Here is a 17,815-nt window from a genome sequence, read left to right on the forward strand (position 1 = left end):
TGGACAGCACCCTCCCTTTGTACTCTAGCAAGCATTTTGGTTTGGATGAGAAGTTTCATGGTCACAACTTCACAGAGGCTGTGACACTCTGATCTGCATATTCTGACCAGGAGTGGACTGGGGTTAGGTCTGTGGGCCCACAGAGAACACTGCTAAGAATACTGGGCCTGCTGGAACTTTTGCAAGAGTAGGTAGAAGTCTAGATTCTTTTAATTTTCACCCAATTGTTTCATCATTAACAACTAATTTAGCTTTTGTAAAAACAAAAACTAAAGACCTGTATATCTTATAATAAGTAAATTATGTCCAGGTTTTTAAATGTATAGATCAAATGATGCTCCTTACATATATACCTGTGGATTTTTGGTTTCTAACTAAGAATTAATGCAGAGAACTAATTCTAATATGGAAACTTAGCTTTTTAAAACTTGGTTAGTTAACACATCAGACTTTTTAGGGATTTTGAGTTTGTTACCATGTATATTGAAGACATAAGGTAGGGAATGGCCCCATATATTTACCTTGAAAAGTCTGAAGAGCATGTTTAAACAGGGAAAAATGAAGAAATAGTGTTAAATTGGCTACATTGTGATAGCCTTTGAAATTCTTTTTTGATTGCTTCTTCTTTGTTATGTTCATCATATTGTTACTGTGTGTTCATGCATGCACTTGTGTGTGCGACTGTGCCACGGAACACATGTGGAGGTCTGAGGACAACTTTGGGGAATCGATTCTCGCTGCATTCATATAGGTACTAGAGATTAAGTTCAGGTTGCCAGGGCATCAGAGCAAACAAGCACCTTTGCCCACTGATCCATCCCACTAGTTCTATTTTTGGATGTTTTGGTTTTGGTTTTCTATTTGTCTTTTGTGACAAAGTTTCTCTGTGTAGTCCTGGCTGTCACAGTATTCACTCTGTAGACGAGGCTGGCTTGGAACTCAGATCTGCCTACCTGTGCCTCCAGAGTGCTGGGATTAAAGGCATGTGCCACCACCATCGCCTGGTCTGTGGTCTTTAAACAGGGTTTTGTGTGACTCCAGCTGGCCTCAGACTCCCTAGTAGCTGCAGATGACCTTAAACTCCTACTATCTTCTGCCTCCACCTCCCAAATGCTTGGATTAAGGTTACACAACCATATCTGGTCCTGAAATCCTTAATGAATTAAGTGACAAAGGACTTTCTGAAAGTGCTAAACATGGTATGTAATTACAATAGTTAAAATTTGAACTGCCCGTGTCAGAGGCTGAAGTCACAGAGCCAGTGCTTTTACACGAAGTATCTTCATGTCTATTGTAGCTTAGATTTCTTGAACTTTGAATTGAAAATTAATTTTTAATTTTCTTGTTTTCCTTTTAAAGACTGTTTTAAAGAAGTCATTCATATACGTCTGGATGAACTTCTCCGTGTTTTAAAATCTATAATGAATAAGCATCAGAACCTCAATTCTGTAGATCTTCACAATGCTGCAGAAATGCTTACTACAAAAGTAAAAGGTAAGGAAGGTGTACAAAGAGTGAGCCACTGAGGCCAGAGGACCCCGTGACACCCTTACATTTAGCTCATACTGACTGTAGAGCCACCTCATGGCATTGCAGGATTTGTCTGAATAAAGAATTTTGTGTATTTTGATATATGGATATACCCACCAATTAACACGTGAAGATTTCTTTATCTTAAAAATAAAAATTGTTAGACATGGTAAAAATTCTTATTTTAGTCAAACAACCAATGTTTAAAACTTGAGTTTTGTCAGTGAGTTCACCCCACTAAGGTTGTTTATTACTTTCTGCGGATCCTTTGCTGTGTGAAGACAGTCGTGTGAGAAATTGTCGTTTGTAGTAACTCCAGATGGAGGAAAACAAGGCTTAGTTTGGTATGTGAAAAGGAAATTGCAATTTTATCAGGTGTGTGTGGAGACTTGTGTGTGATACACACACACACACACACACACACACACAAACACACACATTTATACTCTAAAACAGAATTGAGAATTAGGGCATTGGCCTAATTGAAATTGTTAAAAGTATTCTGGGCTACATATTTAAGGAAGACTGAGTGAAGGGAGTATGAGGTAGTTTAGGAAATTGTGAGAAAGAGTAGACTAGATAAAATTGAAGATGTGAGCTTGAGGTAGAGGTGGATATGGTAGCTGATAGGATGTCAGGAGGGGTTTGAAGATGTAAGGAAAAGAGAGGATTGACAGTGAAGATGGACAGGCTAGAGGAACATCTACCAGGCAGGAAGAGAAGAAATGCCGATTCAGAGGTGCGAAGTTTTAAGAAGTGCTCATCAGCGAAAAATGCCACTGACAAGACAGCATGGCTGCCAGTAATGGCACTATAAGGAGTAGTAGCAGTGATGCATGGAAGGTCAGAGGCATTCAAGTGACAGGTGTCATAGGCACCAAGGTGGCACAAGGTGACACAGCAAGCTGCCCATCCAGACTCACCGGAAGGTGAAAGAAAGACTCACCAGAAGGAGAGGCCGGTCTAACAGTTTGACAATGGGGTGCAGGCTCTATGAGCTGCTGACAAGGGTGAGGCTGCAGTGTGGGTGGACCCTGCTGGAATTCTGGGTGTAAAGAACTTGGTGAGGGTGCTGACCATGCTCATATTCGGGGAAAGGCAGAAAGGAAATAAAAACATTTCAATAAAAATGTAGCCTATATCCCCTCCATCCACCCCCCCCCCACACACACACACACATTTCTTTTCTGACTTAAGACTTTTCCTGTTTGTGTGGTTTCCTTTTTTCTATTTGAAGCACTGGGAGGGAAAAAGTGCTGTAGACAATTTTAAGTGGAAAACAGGGATAGCTTATTTTGTGCTTTTTAAAAATGTGCTTAGTAACCAAATTTGTTTTCAAGTAGGTTGTTTACAAGTGCCATTTAACTTTACTTAGATATGGAAATTTGTGTCTATAGATAGTAAAATTTCCATGCTTGGAAATAGCGACTTAGTTCAATTGTTGTCAGTGGCTATTGTGTGTAGTCAGGATGTCCTGGGGAAGGAGTGCACCAGCCTGTGGCTGGTGTCCACATTCCAGAAACAGACCTGAAGCGAGTCCTCTAAACGTAGAGCAATCTTTTTTTAATATTATTTCCCAAGGTCTTATACTGAGAATTATTGCCACTATTTTACTGTGGTGTTAGATGAAATTGGAAAGAGAAAGGTAAAATTGATTTGTTGATGGAAAACTTTCTGTAGGATTCCAGTGAAACCAGAAAATGTTTAAGAGGGTTTTTTGTTTTGTTTTGTTTTTGAGGCCCTCCAAAATTACTGAGTGACCTGAGAAGTTGAGATTAAATCAGAATTTATTTAATAGTAATTTAGTTTTCAAAGCCGGAAAAGGCAAGGAATAGGTAAAAACCATTTCTCTGAATTTAGACCAAAAGTCTAAATGTGTTGATATTTCCATCTTTGGTGCAGGGGATCCCTGTAAATGTGCACTCCTATTTTCTTCATTTGGAGAGAAACTTCAAGAAAATCTAGTGTGTGACAGGATCAGAAAGGTGTAGGAATGTAGGAGTCAACTAGATCATTATACAGTCTTAGCTCACTACAGTTATGTCTTAAAAAACCGCAGTGACCTGAGCGGCTATCTTACTTTGGACACGTTAACTGTCAAATGGCAGTTTTCAAAATTGCCAGATTATTCAAAACAAATTTTTAAAAAACAAACATAATACAGAATAACTTGAGGGCTGTATAGCCCTGTTTGTGTTGCCACCGGTTTGAATTCATACAATGTATCTAGTTTTAAAACGAAATCTTTCTGTTGCCTTTTTTTAATTTTTTTACTGTAAACATGGAATTTACCTTGTAATAACTTTAAAAGACAAGTCCTTAGCTTTCTCCCATTCATGCTGGCAGTGATTTGTAGTTCCTGTGTCTCTTTCTGTTTCCAAGCAGGAAGTTTAGTTGACAAAATATTTGCAATATGGTAAGAGAGATACAGACTATTTTTGAAGCAGATAAAGATGTCTACAGACGTCAGTAATTTATGATGTACTTAGTATTTTCAACTGCTTGGGTCAGTTTTATTGATAGTATAAATGAAAAGAAAATTTTCTGTCTTTCATCTATCTATTGACCTCTATTTATAAATTGGCAAACTGACAAAGAAAAACCTTAATTGCACACATTTTTGAAGCTTCATCTTTATCTTTTGCAAACCTAATTTTTCAACATGAAGTTCATTCATACAGTTCAAAATACAAATGGCTCCAGAAGATACTCAGTAGTGAAGCTTGCTTTTTCAGACCTTAGCCATTCATTCTGGCTCTGCGATAAACCATGGCTGTCACTGATTTCTTTTGAATCTTTCCAGAGTTACATCACATATATAAACAAGCAAGCATGTGTAAGGTTCTCCTTCTTTACCTCTTTGCTAAACAGATGATAGTACTCTACTGCTTGTTCATTTGTCTGCACATAAAATGTTTCCCAGTTCTTTGGTTTTTATTTTATTTTTTTCAAAACTGCATGCTTATACATAATGGTGACAGACTACAATTTAAACAGCTCATTCCTGAAGGATGCTAACATTGTTTCCTGCTGCTGCTTCTGTGTGAAGCCCTGCGAATTCCTAGTATGTGGTATTGAGAGAGCTTGTGTGCTTGTAGTTTTGGTACTGCCAGGCATCCTCCAAGACTCTGCCTCCGATGATGTGAAAGGGGCTGATTCCCCTGCCTCTGCCAGCAGTGCTAGTAGTCAATATTTGTTACCTAGTCTTGGTGTAGATTTGATCTGCGTTTTCTCTATTGTGAGTGCAATTGAATATGTTTCAAGAGTCATTTGTATACATCCTTTTATTTGAATTGGTCTATTTTCTCTTGGTGTTTGATAGTTTTAAAATTAAATAATTTACAGAAACTTTTGTAATTCTAATATTCACTGCAGGCTATAACTTTACTCATTTTGTGCTTTATCTTTTGGTTTATTTTTGCTTTTTAACTTATCAATCTTTTGTAATAACTTGAGTTTTAGCTATTAGAGTTGCCTTCCTTACTCTGTTTCACCATTCTTTAGACCTTTTTTCCTAAAGTTTTATGGTATTATTTGTTAAATCTAAAGCTTAGAGAGGCAAAATGTGTTTTTTTGTTTTTTTTTTTAATATAGCCGGTAGTAGTAGTAGTAAGAATGAAAAGAAAGGAAACATTTTAGAAGCAAAACTTGGAGCTAAGCAATGTATAAGAAAAAGCAAGAAGTAGAAGAAACGTGAAAGAAACCATTGTAAATGTTAGTCTGTAGCATACAGCACCAGACAAATGGTTCCTTGGTGGTACAGAAGTGATGGAGTTTTCTGGGGTTGGTGATGTATAGAAGGTACAGTCTAAGATGAGCTCTGTATGGGGTAAACAGTCTACAGATGGCTGCAGAACTGAGGAAGGGTCCACCTATCTACTGATCCCAGCCTCTGTACCCTAAGAAACTTGATGTTTCTCACTCTGTCCTTGATGTGTTGCCTTACGTGTAAAGACAGTAAGTTCAGGTAATCTTTTAGCACTGGAAATGGTCAAGGTCAGAACTGAACCCTTGTCTCAAACTCCAAAGCTTTACTCTTCCATGTATTTTAACAAATAACTTTTAAGAGAGTAGAATATTTCATGTGTAAGGAAGTGGTTAACTTTGTAATAATTAGTAATTATAGCTAATATTATTTAGGTTGTTAAGCTCTTTACATGGATGACCTCACATAATCGTCACAATTCTGAGATTAATAAACCTGTCAGATCAGCTCTCCCTGGGCAGATAAGGAAGCCGAAGTGTCCTGAGAGGTTTGTCCAAGGTTGTCGGCGTATTAAGTAATAGAACAGCTGAAAGTTGAAGCTAAGTCAGGGATATTAAAGTAAGGTAAAGAAAACTTCTAGTACTCCCTATGGAAAGTTGCTGCTGATAGTGCTGTTTGATCCTAGTTTTCTAAGACCATTTAGTTCCCACAGCAACTTCTGAAGTTGTAGTTAATCCCACTTTAATCAGTGAGGAAACTGGGGCTACAGATGTTAATGCTTCCAATGTAGGAAGAGAAGGAGCTAAGGCTTAGCCTAGGGAGGCTGTTTGTAGAACTTGTCTTCTTACTCAGGAGTCAGCAGTGAGAGCTAGGAGGCCAAGTGAAGCTTTATGGGAACACAGGCACTTTCATTCCTTTCTGTATGGCCTGTGGCTTCCTTCATCAGAATGTAAACCCAGACATTTACTGAAAAATAATGTTGGTACAGGGGTCTGAAGAAACAGAATAAGAAAGCATATTATTTTCCAAAGATTTTCCTGAGACTGAGCAGGGGCACCAAGGATGAAGCACATTAGAATACAGAGAGGCTTTGAAGGGGAGGGAATGGCATTCTCTGGAATTCTCACTAGGTGACTGAAACCTCATTCAGTAGAAAGGATGACAAAGAAAGATGCTTCAAAATAATTACCTTTCATTACTTTTACAGTCATTATAATAATTGTGTCTCCCAGTTGTGTTTAATGTCATGAAAAGATACACCAATAGGAAAGGAAGAATTATAACAATTGGGATAGTGTTATAAAGTACTCTCCAATGGAAAATTAAAAGTGGTTTTATTGAGATCTAATAGATAGACAGCAAGCTGCTCCTGTTTTAATGCTGCTGTTTAATAAATGCTGCTGCATGCACATTATTGTGCAACTGTTGCCGCAGTCAGGAAAACACTTGTCCTGTTGAGATTCTTCTCTCTGCCTGTGTCATCTTCTGTACAGATTCTGATGCTCTGTGTATTCGTTCCCACTCTGTTCAGAGTACTTCTAATTCTGCTCTTTGTATTCAGTCCATGGGTTACGTAGAAAGATGCAGTTAATTTCCAAGTATTCCAGAATTACTGCTTCTTTGGTGGGAGAGTATAGAGTTTATATATGGGTACTAGGTAGGGTATAAGGGTAAGGAGAATATGGAGGGAAGAGAGAAAGAGAGAGATAGAGGGGACAGAGAAAGAAAGGAAAGAGGAAAGGGGGAAGAGGAGAAGGCAGAAGCTGCCTCTTCAAAAGAAAAATGGGCAGAGAGCTCAAGAATTTTTTCATTTACTTCTAATCTGATTCCATGTAATCAGAGAGTACATTTTGAATAATTTGTATAAGTTATGTTTATTGAGAGGTATTTTATGGATGTGTTACTGAACATTTACTTGATAAGAATTTATGTCTTGTACATTTTGCTCCATGTACAAAATGTCTGTCTTGTCAAGCTGGTTGATAAATAATCATTCAGTATTTTATATCCTTCTTTATTTTATGTTTTCTGTCACTTTTTTAAGAGGAGTAGTAAAGTTTCTGTCACCGAGAAAATATGATTTTTTTTTCATGTAGTTATGTCAGTTTTTGCTTGTGAATTTTGCAGCTCTATACATTTATAAATACATACACAAAATAAAATTGTTGTGTCCTCTTGCTTCACTGATTCTTCAGATTATAACATTTAAAAAAATACCTCTGGACATTTCCTTTGGCAATCTACTTTGTATAATATTAGGCAGTAAACTGAGGCAGTTTTTAAGCTTGTCATGGTTAGTTTCTTGTCTTTCAAAAATTACTGCTTTTTAGCTGGGTATAACGGCGCACTCCTTTAATCCCAGTGCTCGAAGGTAGAGGCAAGTGGATCTCTGAGCTGAAGGCCAGCCTGCTCTACAGGAGTTCCAGGACAGCCTGGTCTACACAGAAGCCCAAATCCTGTCTTGAAAAAAATAACACCAAAAAGATTACTGCCTTTTGTTGCCTAATAATCTAATGTTTTAGAGATCGTTTCTTTTTCAGTTTTGCACAGGATTTTGTTTTGTTTTTTTAGTTATTTTACGCAGAAGTAGAATCTTTTTCTCCAACTTGACTGGGGCAAACGTCTAGAAACAGTCTTATTATTTGCACTAGCTGAATCTTAAGTTTTTCTTTTTTTATAAGGGATATTTAGAAAAATTTGAAAAGTAAGGACCTGAGTGCCCTACCCCGTAGTCTACAAAGATGTATCCGTACAGCAGTTCTGGGTGTAATTTCAGGGGTTCTTGCTTCCTAACCTTATTTGCATATTTGATTCAATTTTGGTAAAAATAAAAACCTATGAAATTTGAATCTTTGGTGATGAAGCTATTTTTCAAACTCCAGCCAAGTTTTAAAATGAATTGTGAAGCAGAGGGCGGCTTTCTAGCTTCCTCACCATCTTCTGTAAGCAGAGCAGTGCAGGGGTGGTGGTACAGGGAGCCCTGCTTCTTACAGCGGACTGTGGGTTATTTAAAGGAAAAAAGTCCAGTTCCACTTTCAGATTTTGCCTTGGTAAATTGTATCTTTGTTTTTAACAACAGTACACATAAAGAAGTTAAAATAATCTTTTCGGGTTGTATTTTATAGTATTCTTTAACAAAATGCAAAATGTCAGAATATCCCTATTGTAAAGAAAAACAGCTATATTAGTTAACAAGTACCTCAGAATCCAAGAGCCTGTTGGCCCTAAATACAGCTATGTATAAGTAGGATTTTAACTTCTCTAAAGTAATGGATTTTATTTTACTTTATTTTTTGTCTTTTCCATTTTTTCTTTCTGTCTACTTTCTTTTTATTTTATTTTATTTTATTGAGCTCTACATTTTTCTCTGCTGCTCTCCCTGCCTCTCCCCTCAGCTTCAACCCTCCACCATGGTCCTCATGCTCCCAATTTATTTAGGAGATCTTGTCTTTTTATGCTTTCCATGTAGATAAGATCTATGTAAGTCTCTCTTAGGGTCTTCATCCTCATTGTTGTCTAATTTTTCTGGGATTGTGATTTGTAGGCTGGTTTTCTTTGCTTTATGTTTTAAAACCACTTATGAGTGAGTACATGTGATAATTGTCTTTCTGGGTCTGGATTACCTTACTCAAAATGATGTTTTCTAGCTCCATCCATTTGCCTGCAAAACTCAAGATGTCATTATTTGCTGTGTAGTACTCCATTGTGTAAATGTACTACAATTTCCTTATCCTTCTTTGGTCGAATGACATTAAGATTGTTTCCAGGTTCTGGCTATGACAAACAAAGCTGCTATGAACATAGTTGAGGACATGTACTTGTGACATGATTGAGCATCCTTTGGATATATACCCAAAAGTGGTATTACTGTATCTTGAGGAAGAAGTACTAGATTTTAAATGTGATGCTGTCATACATTCTGTGGTATGCATAATGTACCTATGACTCCAGTTGTTGATAATTTATATTAAGTTTATACTTCATAATAACTTAAGTGGGCTAGCATCTTTAGCTGTTTTTAAAAATGCCAGAGTAGTGAGAAAAAAATAACACAGAACACTTCATAAAGAGGACTCTGTGACTCCCAAGACTGATTTCACAGAGTCACTATTTAGATGTGCTGGATTATATAATGCACACAGTAATCGGTTTGCAATTCCAGTTACTTCTGTGCAAACTGATACTTTTACATCATTTCCATAATAAGGAAACTTAAATATTCTATCAATTTTGTATATTTGATTTTAAGTTTCTGAATCTTTTAGTGCCTTTTAAAGTAATAGCGATTAAAAGAGTAAATGGTTTTGTATAAATCTAGTGTTAAATGTATTTTCTTCCACTTACTGCAACTGATTTTTGCTTATAGCTGTGAACTTTACAGAAGTTAATGAAGAAAACAAAAACTATCTATTTCAAGAAGTGTTTTCCTCCATTGAAACTTTGGCATTCACCTTTGGAAATATGTAAGTACAGACTGTCATTTAAGTTAGTGAACTGATTTTCTTAGTGAGAATATGCAGTCCACAAATTTGTCAGATATGTGAAAAATGAAATAATAAGTGTATCATATATCATCCCAACTTGGCAAGAGCTACCTTCTGTGTGGCTTTATTGACTGCATTTGCGAGTATCTGTAGCTCTTAGCAGCAGCCCCCATTTGCAAGTGGCTGTGTCTGGTTTATGTGATGAGGACAGTTTATTCTAGATACAGATTGAAGGTAAGAGACAAACGTGTAATAACTTTTCTTTTTATTTCCATGCCTTTTTAAACCTCTCTGGATAGCCTCACAAACTTCCTTATGGGAGATGTTGGCAATGGTTCAGTACTGCGACTGCCTGTTTCTCGAGGAAGTAAGGTAGGCCCAGCTTTGTGAAAACAAAGTCTCTGTTATTACTAACTTACGGGTTTGAACTTTGTAGATTACCGTACCATTTTGAGGCTAAACAAAGCAAATTAATTCGTTTTTTATATAATAAAATGATTTTATATAATAAAATGATTCGCTTCTGGAGCAATAATTTGGTTATACTTTTCTCAGTGATGTTGTATTAAGAAAGTAGCCTAATTCATGAATGGTATTATATGGTCCAAAACCTAAGAGGAATTTTTTTTAGGGGGTTGAGGATATGAGTGTGGGTATATGTATGAACATGTGGAGACCAGAGATGGACATAGAAAATAGCTTTCTATCCTCTTTATTTAGAAGAGCAAATTAAGGTTAGTAACCCTAAATGTTCAATTCAATGTCATATGCCTAATAGAACGAAACTTTAGACCCTGGTGTCTTTGATCCCATTTTGCACTGAATCTGCACACGCTGTATTGCCCAGCCATGTAGATCAGATTTGTCTTAAGAATTTATTTAACCACACACCTTTAGTCCCAGCACTTGGGAGGCAGAGGCAGGCAAATCTCTGAGTTTGAGGCCAGCCTGGTCTATATGGTAAGTTCCAAACCAGCTGAAGCTACATACTGAGACCCTTTCTTTAAACAAAAACAAAAAATCTCCAACTGATGATGAAAACTACAAAATAATCCCACACTAGTTCAGAATTATGTATAATAAAGGGTTATTTTTTTAGGGATAGACTCACTGATCCCAGTCCTAGATCCCAGTCCTACATGAATGGAGAACAGAAACCGAATCTAGCAACCAGAAGCTAGAGAGTGAGTCCACGCTTTACAGCTGCATTTATAGTATAAGAGACCATCCCAAGAGGGCTGGTATCTTAAAGGCTATTGGCTGAAGGAGCTCCCACAGCACCTACCCTTTTTGTTTAAATAAGAGAGTTCCAAACCCAATACAAAACTATATACACTAGGAACAGATATCAAGTATAAGATTAGAATTACAATCAACATAAACAATATTAAGCAAGGAACATGTGCTAAATGTTTTAATAATTATTCTATCCTAAGGAGTCTAAGCCTTGTATTAGAAATGGCCCAGCTAGCTCAGTCAGTAGAGCATGAGACTATTATTATTATTATTATTATTATTACTACAAATTTTCACCTCCTCCCCCCTCCCATTTCCCTCTCCCTCCCCCCACTTCCCCCTCCTTCTCCCCCTCCCCCGTTCCTCTCCAGTCCAAAGAACAGTCAGGGTTCCCTGCCCTGTGGTAAGTCCAAGGACCTCCCCCCTCCATTCAGGTTTAGGAAGGTGAGGATCCAAACAGACTAGGCTCCCACAAAGCCAGTACATGGAGTAGAATCAAAACCCAGTGCTATTGTCCTTGGCTTCTCATCAGCCCTCATTGTCAGCCAAGTTCAGAGAGTCCGGTTTGATCACATGCTCCATCAATCCCAGTCCAGCTGGCCTTGGTGAGTTCCCATTAGATCAGCTCCACCGTCACAGTGGGTGGGCGCACTCCTCACGGTCCTGACTTCTTTGCTCATGTTCTCTGTCCTTCTGCTCCTCATTTGGACCTTGGGAGCTCAGTCCAGTGCTCCAATGTGGGTCTCTGTCTCTATCTCCATCCATCGTCAGATGAAGGTTCTATGGTGATATGCAAGATATTCATCAGAGTAGCTATAGTGTAGGGCCAGTTCAGACGCCCTCTCCTCAGCTGCTCAAGGAACAAGCTGGGGACATCTCCTTGGACACCTGGGAACCTCTCTAGAGTCCAGTCTCTTGTCGACCCTCAAATGGCTCCCTTAATTAAGAGCATGAGACTCTTAATCTCAGGATTGGGGTTCGAGCCCCATGTTGGGTGCCAATCTGTTGTAGGAGGCCAGCTTGTTTGTTCCTGGCTGCCCAGACTTGAAATAACCACTCAAAAACTGTAATATTTAAATCACGGCTTAGCCAATCACTTAAACATATTGCTAGCTAGCTCTTATATCTCTGGTTAACCCATTTCTATTAATCTGTGTATCACCATGTGGCTGTGACTTACCAGGTAAAGTTCCATCTGGCATCTGTCTTTAGCGGGGCTACATGGCTTCTCCCTGACTCCACCTTCTTCCTCCCAGCATTCAGTTTAGTTTTCCACCTGCCTAGCTCTATTCTGCCCTATTACAGGCCAAAACAGCTTCTTTATTGATTTACCAATAAATGCAACAATATACAGAAGAATTTCCCACACCAATCAACAACCGAACAAAAAATTTATTTAGCAATTGAGATATTTTTAAACACTATCTAATAAGGTATAGCCATTATGTTAGTAGTTCTTTAAATTTAAGTTGATAAATAAAATTAAAAGTTCACTTTCTAGTTGATTAGCCGTGTTCTAAATGCTTGAGTACCTGGTATCTGATACACACACACAGAGTATAATATGCAACGCCATTTTTATCACAGGAAATTTTATACTAAGCTGCCTAAAAAACTTGAAAAGACATAGATACCTGTGATAAAGTAGAAAAAGATGGCTGGATGTCCTCTTAAGTTTGAAGTCTGTTGTAACTGCTTCTTTAACTTCTGAACCTTTTTAGATCTGTAGAATTTGAAGTTTTATATGGATCTGTTGATTTGTTACTAATCAGATTAAATGAGTTCATTGTTGAATCTTGGGAACTATAATTTTGCAGTGTTGTGGTATTTAAGCAGACTTCTTAGGCGCTTTGAGTTTTAAATACTTGAAATTCTTGAAAAAGAATTATGTCAGAGTAATAAAATTGAGAACAGCATTTTTGGAAGCAGCAATGTGTTGTTTTCTGTTCTAATCTTAAATTTCTTTTCTTCCATGTGTTTAGTCTTTTGAAAACATTTCTGTGGACTCGGCGGACTTACCCAATGAAAAAGGTAGTGTTCAGGATTTTATTAGATAGTTTGCATTTTCTTTCAATAAGTATTTTGTATTGCTTAATCTCTTTGTACTTTGGAATCTAGTATATTCATTTTTAATATAAAATTATACCAAAGGTTTTACATATAAAACATAAAAAGAGCCAAGTGGTCGTGGTGCACGCCTTTAATCCCAGCACTCAAGAGGCAGAGGCAGTAGGACCTCTGAGTTAGAGGCCAGCCTGGTTTACAGAGTGAGTTTCAGGACAGCCAGGAGTACACAGAGAAACCTGTCTCAAAAAAACAAAAACAAAAAGTGTGTGTGTGTATAAGAAACTGCTTGAGTAGATGGTATGATGATGTAAGCATAATTACATACAGATTATAACTGATCAAACAATAGAAATACATATTCATATGAAAATACAGGAGCTGGAAATACAGTCGCTCAATGGTTAAGAGCACTCACTATTCTGGCAGAGGACCTGGGATTGGTTTCCAGCACACACAGGGCAGTTTACAACCATCTGTACCTCTAGTTTCAGGGGATTTGATTCCCACTTCTGGCTCTGTGGGCACCAGGCATGCATATAGTGTTCACCATGCATAATTTAAAGATTTAAAAATACAGTATAATTTTAAATATAAACAGTGGCCTTTTATAGACTTGTCCTTTGAATTTTTAACTAGTTTTTGTTGATTAATTCCTATGGATCCAAGTACTCCTTTTTTAGAGTTATTATGTATTCATACTTAATATATACTTATTTTGATGTTTGTATTTTCAGGAAATTTCTCCCCTATAGAACTAGACAACTTGCTGTTAAAGAACACTGATTCTGTAGAATTGGCTTTGTCCTATGCTAAAACATGGTCAAAATATACCAAGAACATAGTCTCATGGGTTGAAAAAAAGCTCAACTTGGGTGAGTTCTCTGTTAAAGTATCTAGCTTTAAACATTAGCGCTAATTTGTTTATGGTTCATTTTCTGCAGACTGAAAGTGTTTTATGATTTCTAATTACTGGTTATTTCATTTTAGTAAATAGAATTTCTTTTTGTGATGGGCTTTCTTATACTAAATATACAAAGTAGACATTTTATGTAGTCTGCTGGAGGTAGACACACAAAGAACACTGTCTCTGCCTGTGAAGAGGTCTTACTATAATGGATGTGAAAGCACAGCCCATAATAAGGTAAAGGAGAAAAGAGCCACAGTGGATACAGAGACAGAAAGAAAGGAAGCATGGGAGAAACAGCTCAGTAGTTTTACAGTGTTTTACAGCTGAGAAAATGTTTTTGTATCCATTATTTTACCCAATCCCCTAATACTTGAAAAGCAGGCAAGACAGGATTGTTATGCCCATTTTCTAGCACCATTCCTAAGGAGCACAGCAGGTTTGCTTATAAACATGTGGCATATTTGGAGGGGCACAGGGTTCCTCAGTGCCTGTGCTCAGACTCAGCGGGTCAGATCTCGCTCTGACAGGTGAGGGCTGTGCGTGTGGACTTGCAGAGCTCTCATATCATGGTGCATACTGATATGTGTGATCACTGTTTAATTGAAGAAGCACAAATAATCTTAGCACATATATAGAGAAGAATGTTAATTTTTTTCTTTTAAACCTTTTCAGAATTGGAATCCACTAGAAATATTGTAAAATTGGCAGAGGCAACTAGATCTAGCATTGGAATACAAGTAAGTGTTCTGTGAACTCCTCAGGTTCTATACCAAGAGACTACTTAGTTAACCTCCCCATCAGTTCATAGAGAAAAGGGTCTTATTGAAAAAGGGCAAATTTAAACGTCTCTTCCTTAGGAATGAAACCAGGATATTTACAATTTTATACAAATACCTATTTTGAAACTGATTTGCTAACTAGTCCATAATTTCAATATTTTTCTTGCATAGACACAAGTCATTTTACTAGAAAAAATAATCTAAAGTTATCTTTTTGAAGAACAGCGATCTATCTAGAACCATTCTTTTCTCTAACATGTCAAATTTAGCTATTGAACTTCAGCATATTAGGCAAGTACCTGTAGTACCATGCTGTTGTAAAACTTCCCTTTCAACTTTCAATTCTAGGAGTATATGCCACTGCAGTCTCTGTTTACCAATGCTCTTCTTAATGACATACACAGCAGCAACCTGTTGCAGCAAACAATTGCAGCCCTCCAAGCCAATAAATTTGTACAGGTAAAAATTATACCTCTCTCTCTCTCTCTCTCTCTCTCTCTCTCTCTCTCTCTCTCTTTTTTTTTTTCTTTTTTTTTTTGTTTTGTTTTGTTTTGTTTTGGTTTGGTTTTTTGAGCCTGTCCTGGAACTCACTCCATACAGCATATTTTTAATAGCATACCTTTATAAAACAACTTACTTCTTTTTAATATCCTTAATAGCCTCTACTTGGGAGGAAGAATGAAATGGAAAAGCAAAGGAAAGAAATAAAAGAACTTTGGAAGCAGCAGCAGAATAAACTGGTTAGTATTATACTAGAATTTCACGTGTCTGTTTGTGAACATCTAAAATCACCTACTGTAAATAAACTACCCATCTTACTCTGGGTTCCCTAATGTACTGTCTTGTAATCTGTTGAATATTCTTTTCTGTGTAGCTTGAAACAGAGACATCTCTTAAAAAGGCAAAATTGCTATGCATGCAGCGTCAAGATGAATATGAAAAAGCCAAGTCGTCCATGTTTCGTGTGGAAGAGGAGCAGCTAAGTTCAAGTGCTGGATTAGCAAAAAATCTGAACAAACAGCTAGAAAAAAAACGGAGGCTGGAAGAAGAGGCTCTTCAGAAGGTAGCCTTTTTTTTACATGAAGCTTGAACCAATATTCTGTGCTTCAGATTAGGCTTCAAACTTCCCGGGAGTCGGGTCACCAGGAAAGCATGCTCGGGCTGCTGGGACTCACCCAGAGGTCCTTACTCTGCTGGTCAAGAGTACGACCCAGACAAGTGTCTCTTGTAACAAGTGCCCAGGTGACAGTGCTGCTGCTGGTAGACATCACACTTTGGCAAGCTGTGCTGGGATGCTTGGGAGTTTGTGAAAGACCGATCTTAGAGAGGATAGTGGTTTCTTATTTCTGACCCGATTATAACGTCTGCATTCTAGGGAAGTCTGTGTTACATACTGCTGAGAAGAATAAGCTAAGGATCATTTATGTATATATTAAGTTTAATTTGGCAAATTCTATAAAACAAATGGTAAATATAAGTAGGAAGTGCTTTTTAAAATAGAAATGAAAATATTTTGTATGCAAACAGTATAGTAATTGCAAATTGCCCCAGCAATTAAAATCAAATGCTCTTAAATTGCCAACCAAAATGATGCTATTTATCTTTAAATTATTTGATTATTTAAAATACATTTCATAGTACTATATTTAAAATAAAAATATTTCAGTATTTTCATAAAGACTTCCCAGTTTTTTAAAATATATCTATGGTTAGGTTTTTTGATATAAATTGTAGTGATTATTGTTGTTTGTTTCTGTGATGTATTGAAGGTAGAAGAAGCAAATGAGCACTACAAAGTCTGTGTAACAAATGTTGAGGAAAGACGGAATGATCTAGAAAATACCAAGAGAGAAATTTTAACACAACTTCGGACACTTGTTTTCCAGTGTGACCTTACACTTAAAGCTGTAAGTTCTTTCTTCATTTATTGAAAGACAACAGGGAAAAAGTCTTGGAATCTATAGTCTTGGTTGCTGAGAGATTTAAATTCTGAGATTCAGAGCACATGGACTTTCAGTTTCTAATAGTGATCTATAATTTGAGTTATCTCTTTTCTTTTTATTGAGAATGGGGTCTGGTAAAACTGAACCAAAAATAATTTATGTAAAGACAAAGAATCCTGGGTCACATTTCATTTATGTCTTTCAGGTATTTTATTTATTTATTTATATTGCTTTTTCAAGTATTTTATAAAGAGTTTTTATATTCAACAGGCTCTTTTATCATGTAGTTGACAAATATGTGACTATAAATCTGTTAATTGTCATCATAGTTGGGAACCAGATTCTCATCACTCAGTATTTGTTGTAGGAGGTCGCTTGTTTGTTCCCAGCTACTCAGCCCTGAAATAACCACACAGAAACTGTATTAATTAATTAATCACTGCTTGGCCCATTAGCTCTAGCTTCTTATTGGCTAACTCTTACACATTAATTTAATCCATTTTTATTAATCTGTGTATTATCATCACGGGGTTGTGGCTTACTGAGTATAGTTCCAGCATCTGTCTCTGGTGGGGCTACATGGCTTTTCCATGACTCCACTTCTTTCTCCCAGCATTCAGTTTAGTTTTCCCCACCTAGTTCTACGCTGCCCTATCTACTCTTCCCTAGAAAGGCCAAGACAGTTTCTTTATTCACCAATGGTATTCACAGCATGCAGAGGGGAATACCACATCACCTCCCCTTTTCTGTTTAAATATAAAGGAAGGTTTTAACTTTAACATAGCAAGATTACATAAAACAAAACAGGTATCAAGCAAGAATTACAGTTACAATATTTATATCTACTTTATCTTTCATCATACATAACTAAGGAAAACTATAACTATATATCTTTCAACTCCATCAGAGACTCCAGAAGGATATAATATTACCTAAGTAAATAGAAAGTGCATTGTAAGCAGCTTCCAAAACTCTCAAATTGAGAGACACATCTTTCTGCCTGGATAGTCACCCAAAGTCATTGGGGCATCTGTCTTCAGCCTACAGGCCCATAGTATCTAGCAGAATTTTCCATGAAGCAGGAGATTTCAAAGACAATTCCACCTATATTGGCAGTTTGTCAGTCACTTTCTTCTGGGTCCTGCAGAATGTCTGCAGACTCT

General features: G+C 37.1%; 1 protein-coding gene across 2 annotated transcripts in view; it reads left to right on the plus strand.

Annotated features, from left to right (window-relative positions):
* Positions 1-17,815, plus strand: part of Arhgap29 (Rho GTPase activating protein 29) — a 68,425-nt gene that overhangs the window by 25,011 nt on the left and 25,599 nt on the right. For both annotated transcript variants that reach the window (XM_005357215.2, XM_005357216.2), the window contains exons 3-12: positions 1,360-1,494; positions 9,603-9,699; positions 10,020-10,092; positions 12,939-12,987; positions 13,758-13,895; positions 14,603-14,667; positions 15,058-15,168; positions 15,369-15,449; positions 15,584-15,772; positions 16,479-16,616. In XM_005357215.2, the coding sequence (XP_005357272.1) occupies positions 1,360-1,494; positions 9,603-9,699; positions 10,020-10,092; positions 12,939-12,987; positions 13,758-13,895; positions 14,603-14,667; positions 15,058-15,168; positions 15,369-15,449; positions 15,584-15,772; positions 16,479-16,616 (1,076 nt within the window). The remainder of the gene's footprint in view (positions 1-1,359; positions 1,495-9,602; positions 9,700-10,019; positions 10,093-12,938; positions 12,988-13,757; positions 13,896-14,602; positions 14,668-15,057; positions 15,169-15,368; positions 15,450-15,583; positions 15,773-16,478; positions 16,617-17,815) is intronic.

This window comes from Microtus ochrogaster, chromosome 21, assembly GCF_000317375.1.
Source record: "Microtus ochrogaster isolate Prairie Vole_2 chromosome 21, MicOch1.0, whole genome shotgun sequence".
In the NCBI taxonomy this organism is placed as follows: domain Eukaryota; kingdom Metazoa; phylum Chordata; class Mammalia; order Rodentia; family Cricetidae; genus Microtus; species Microtus ochrogaster.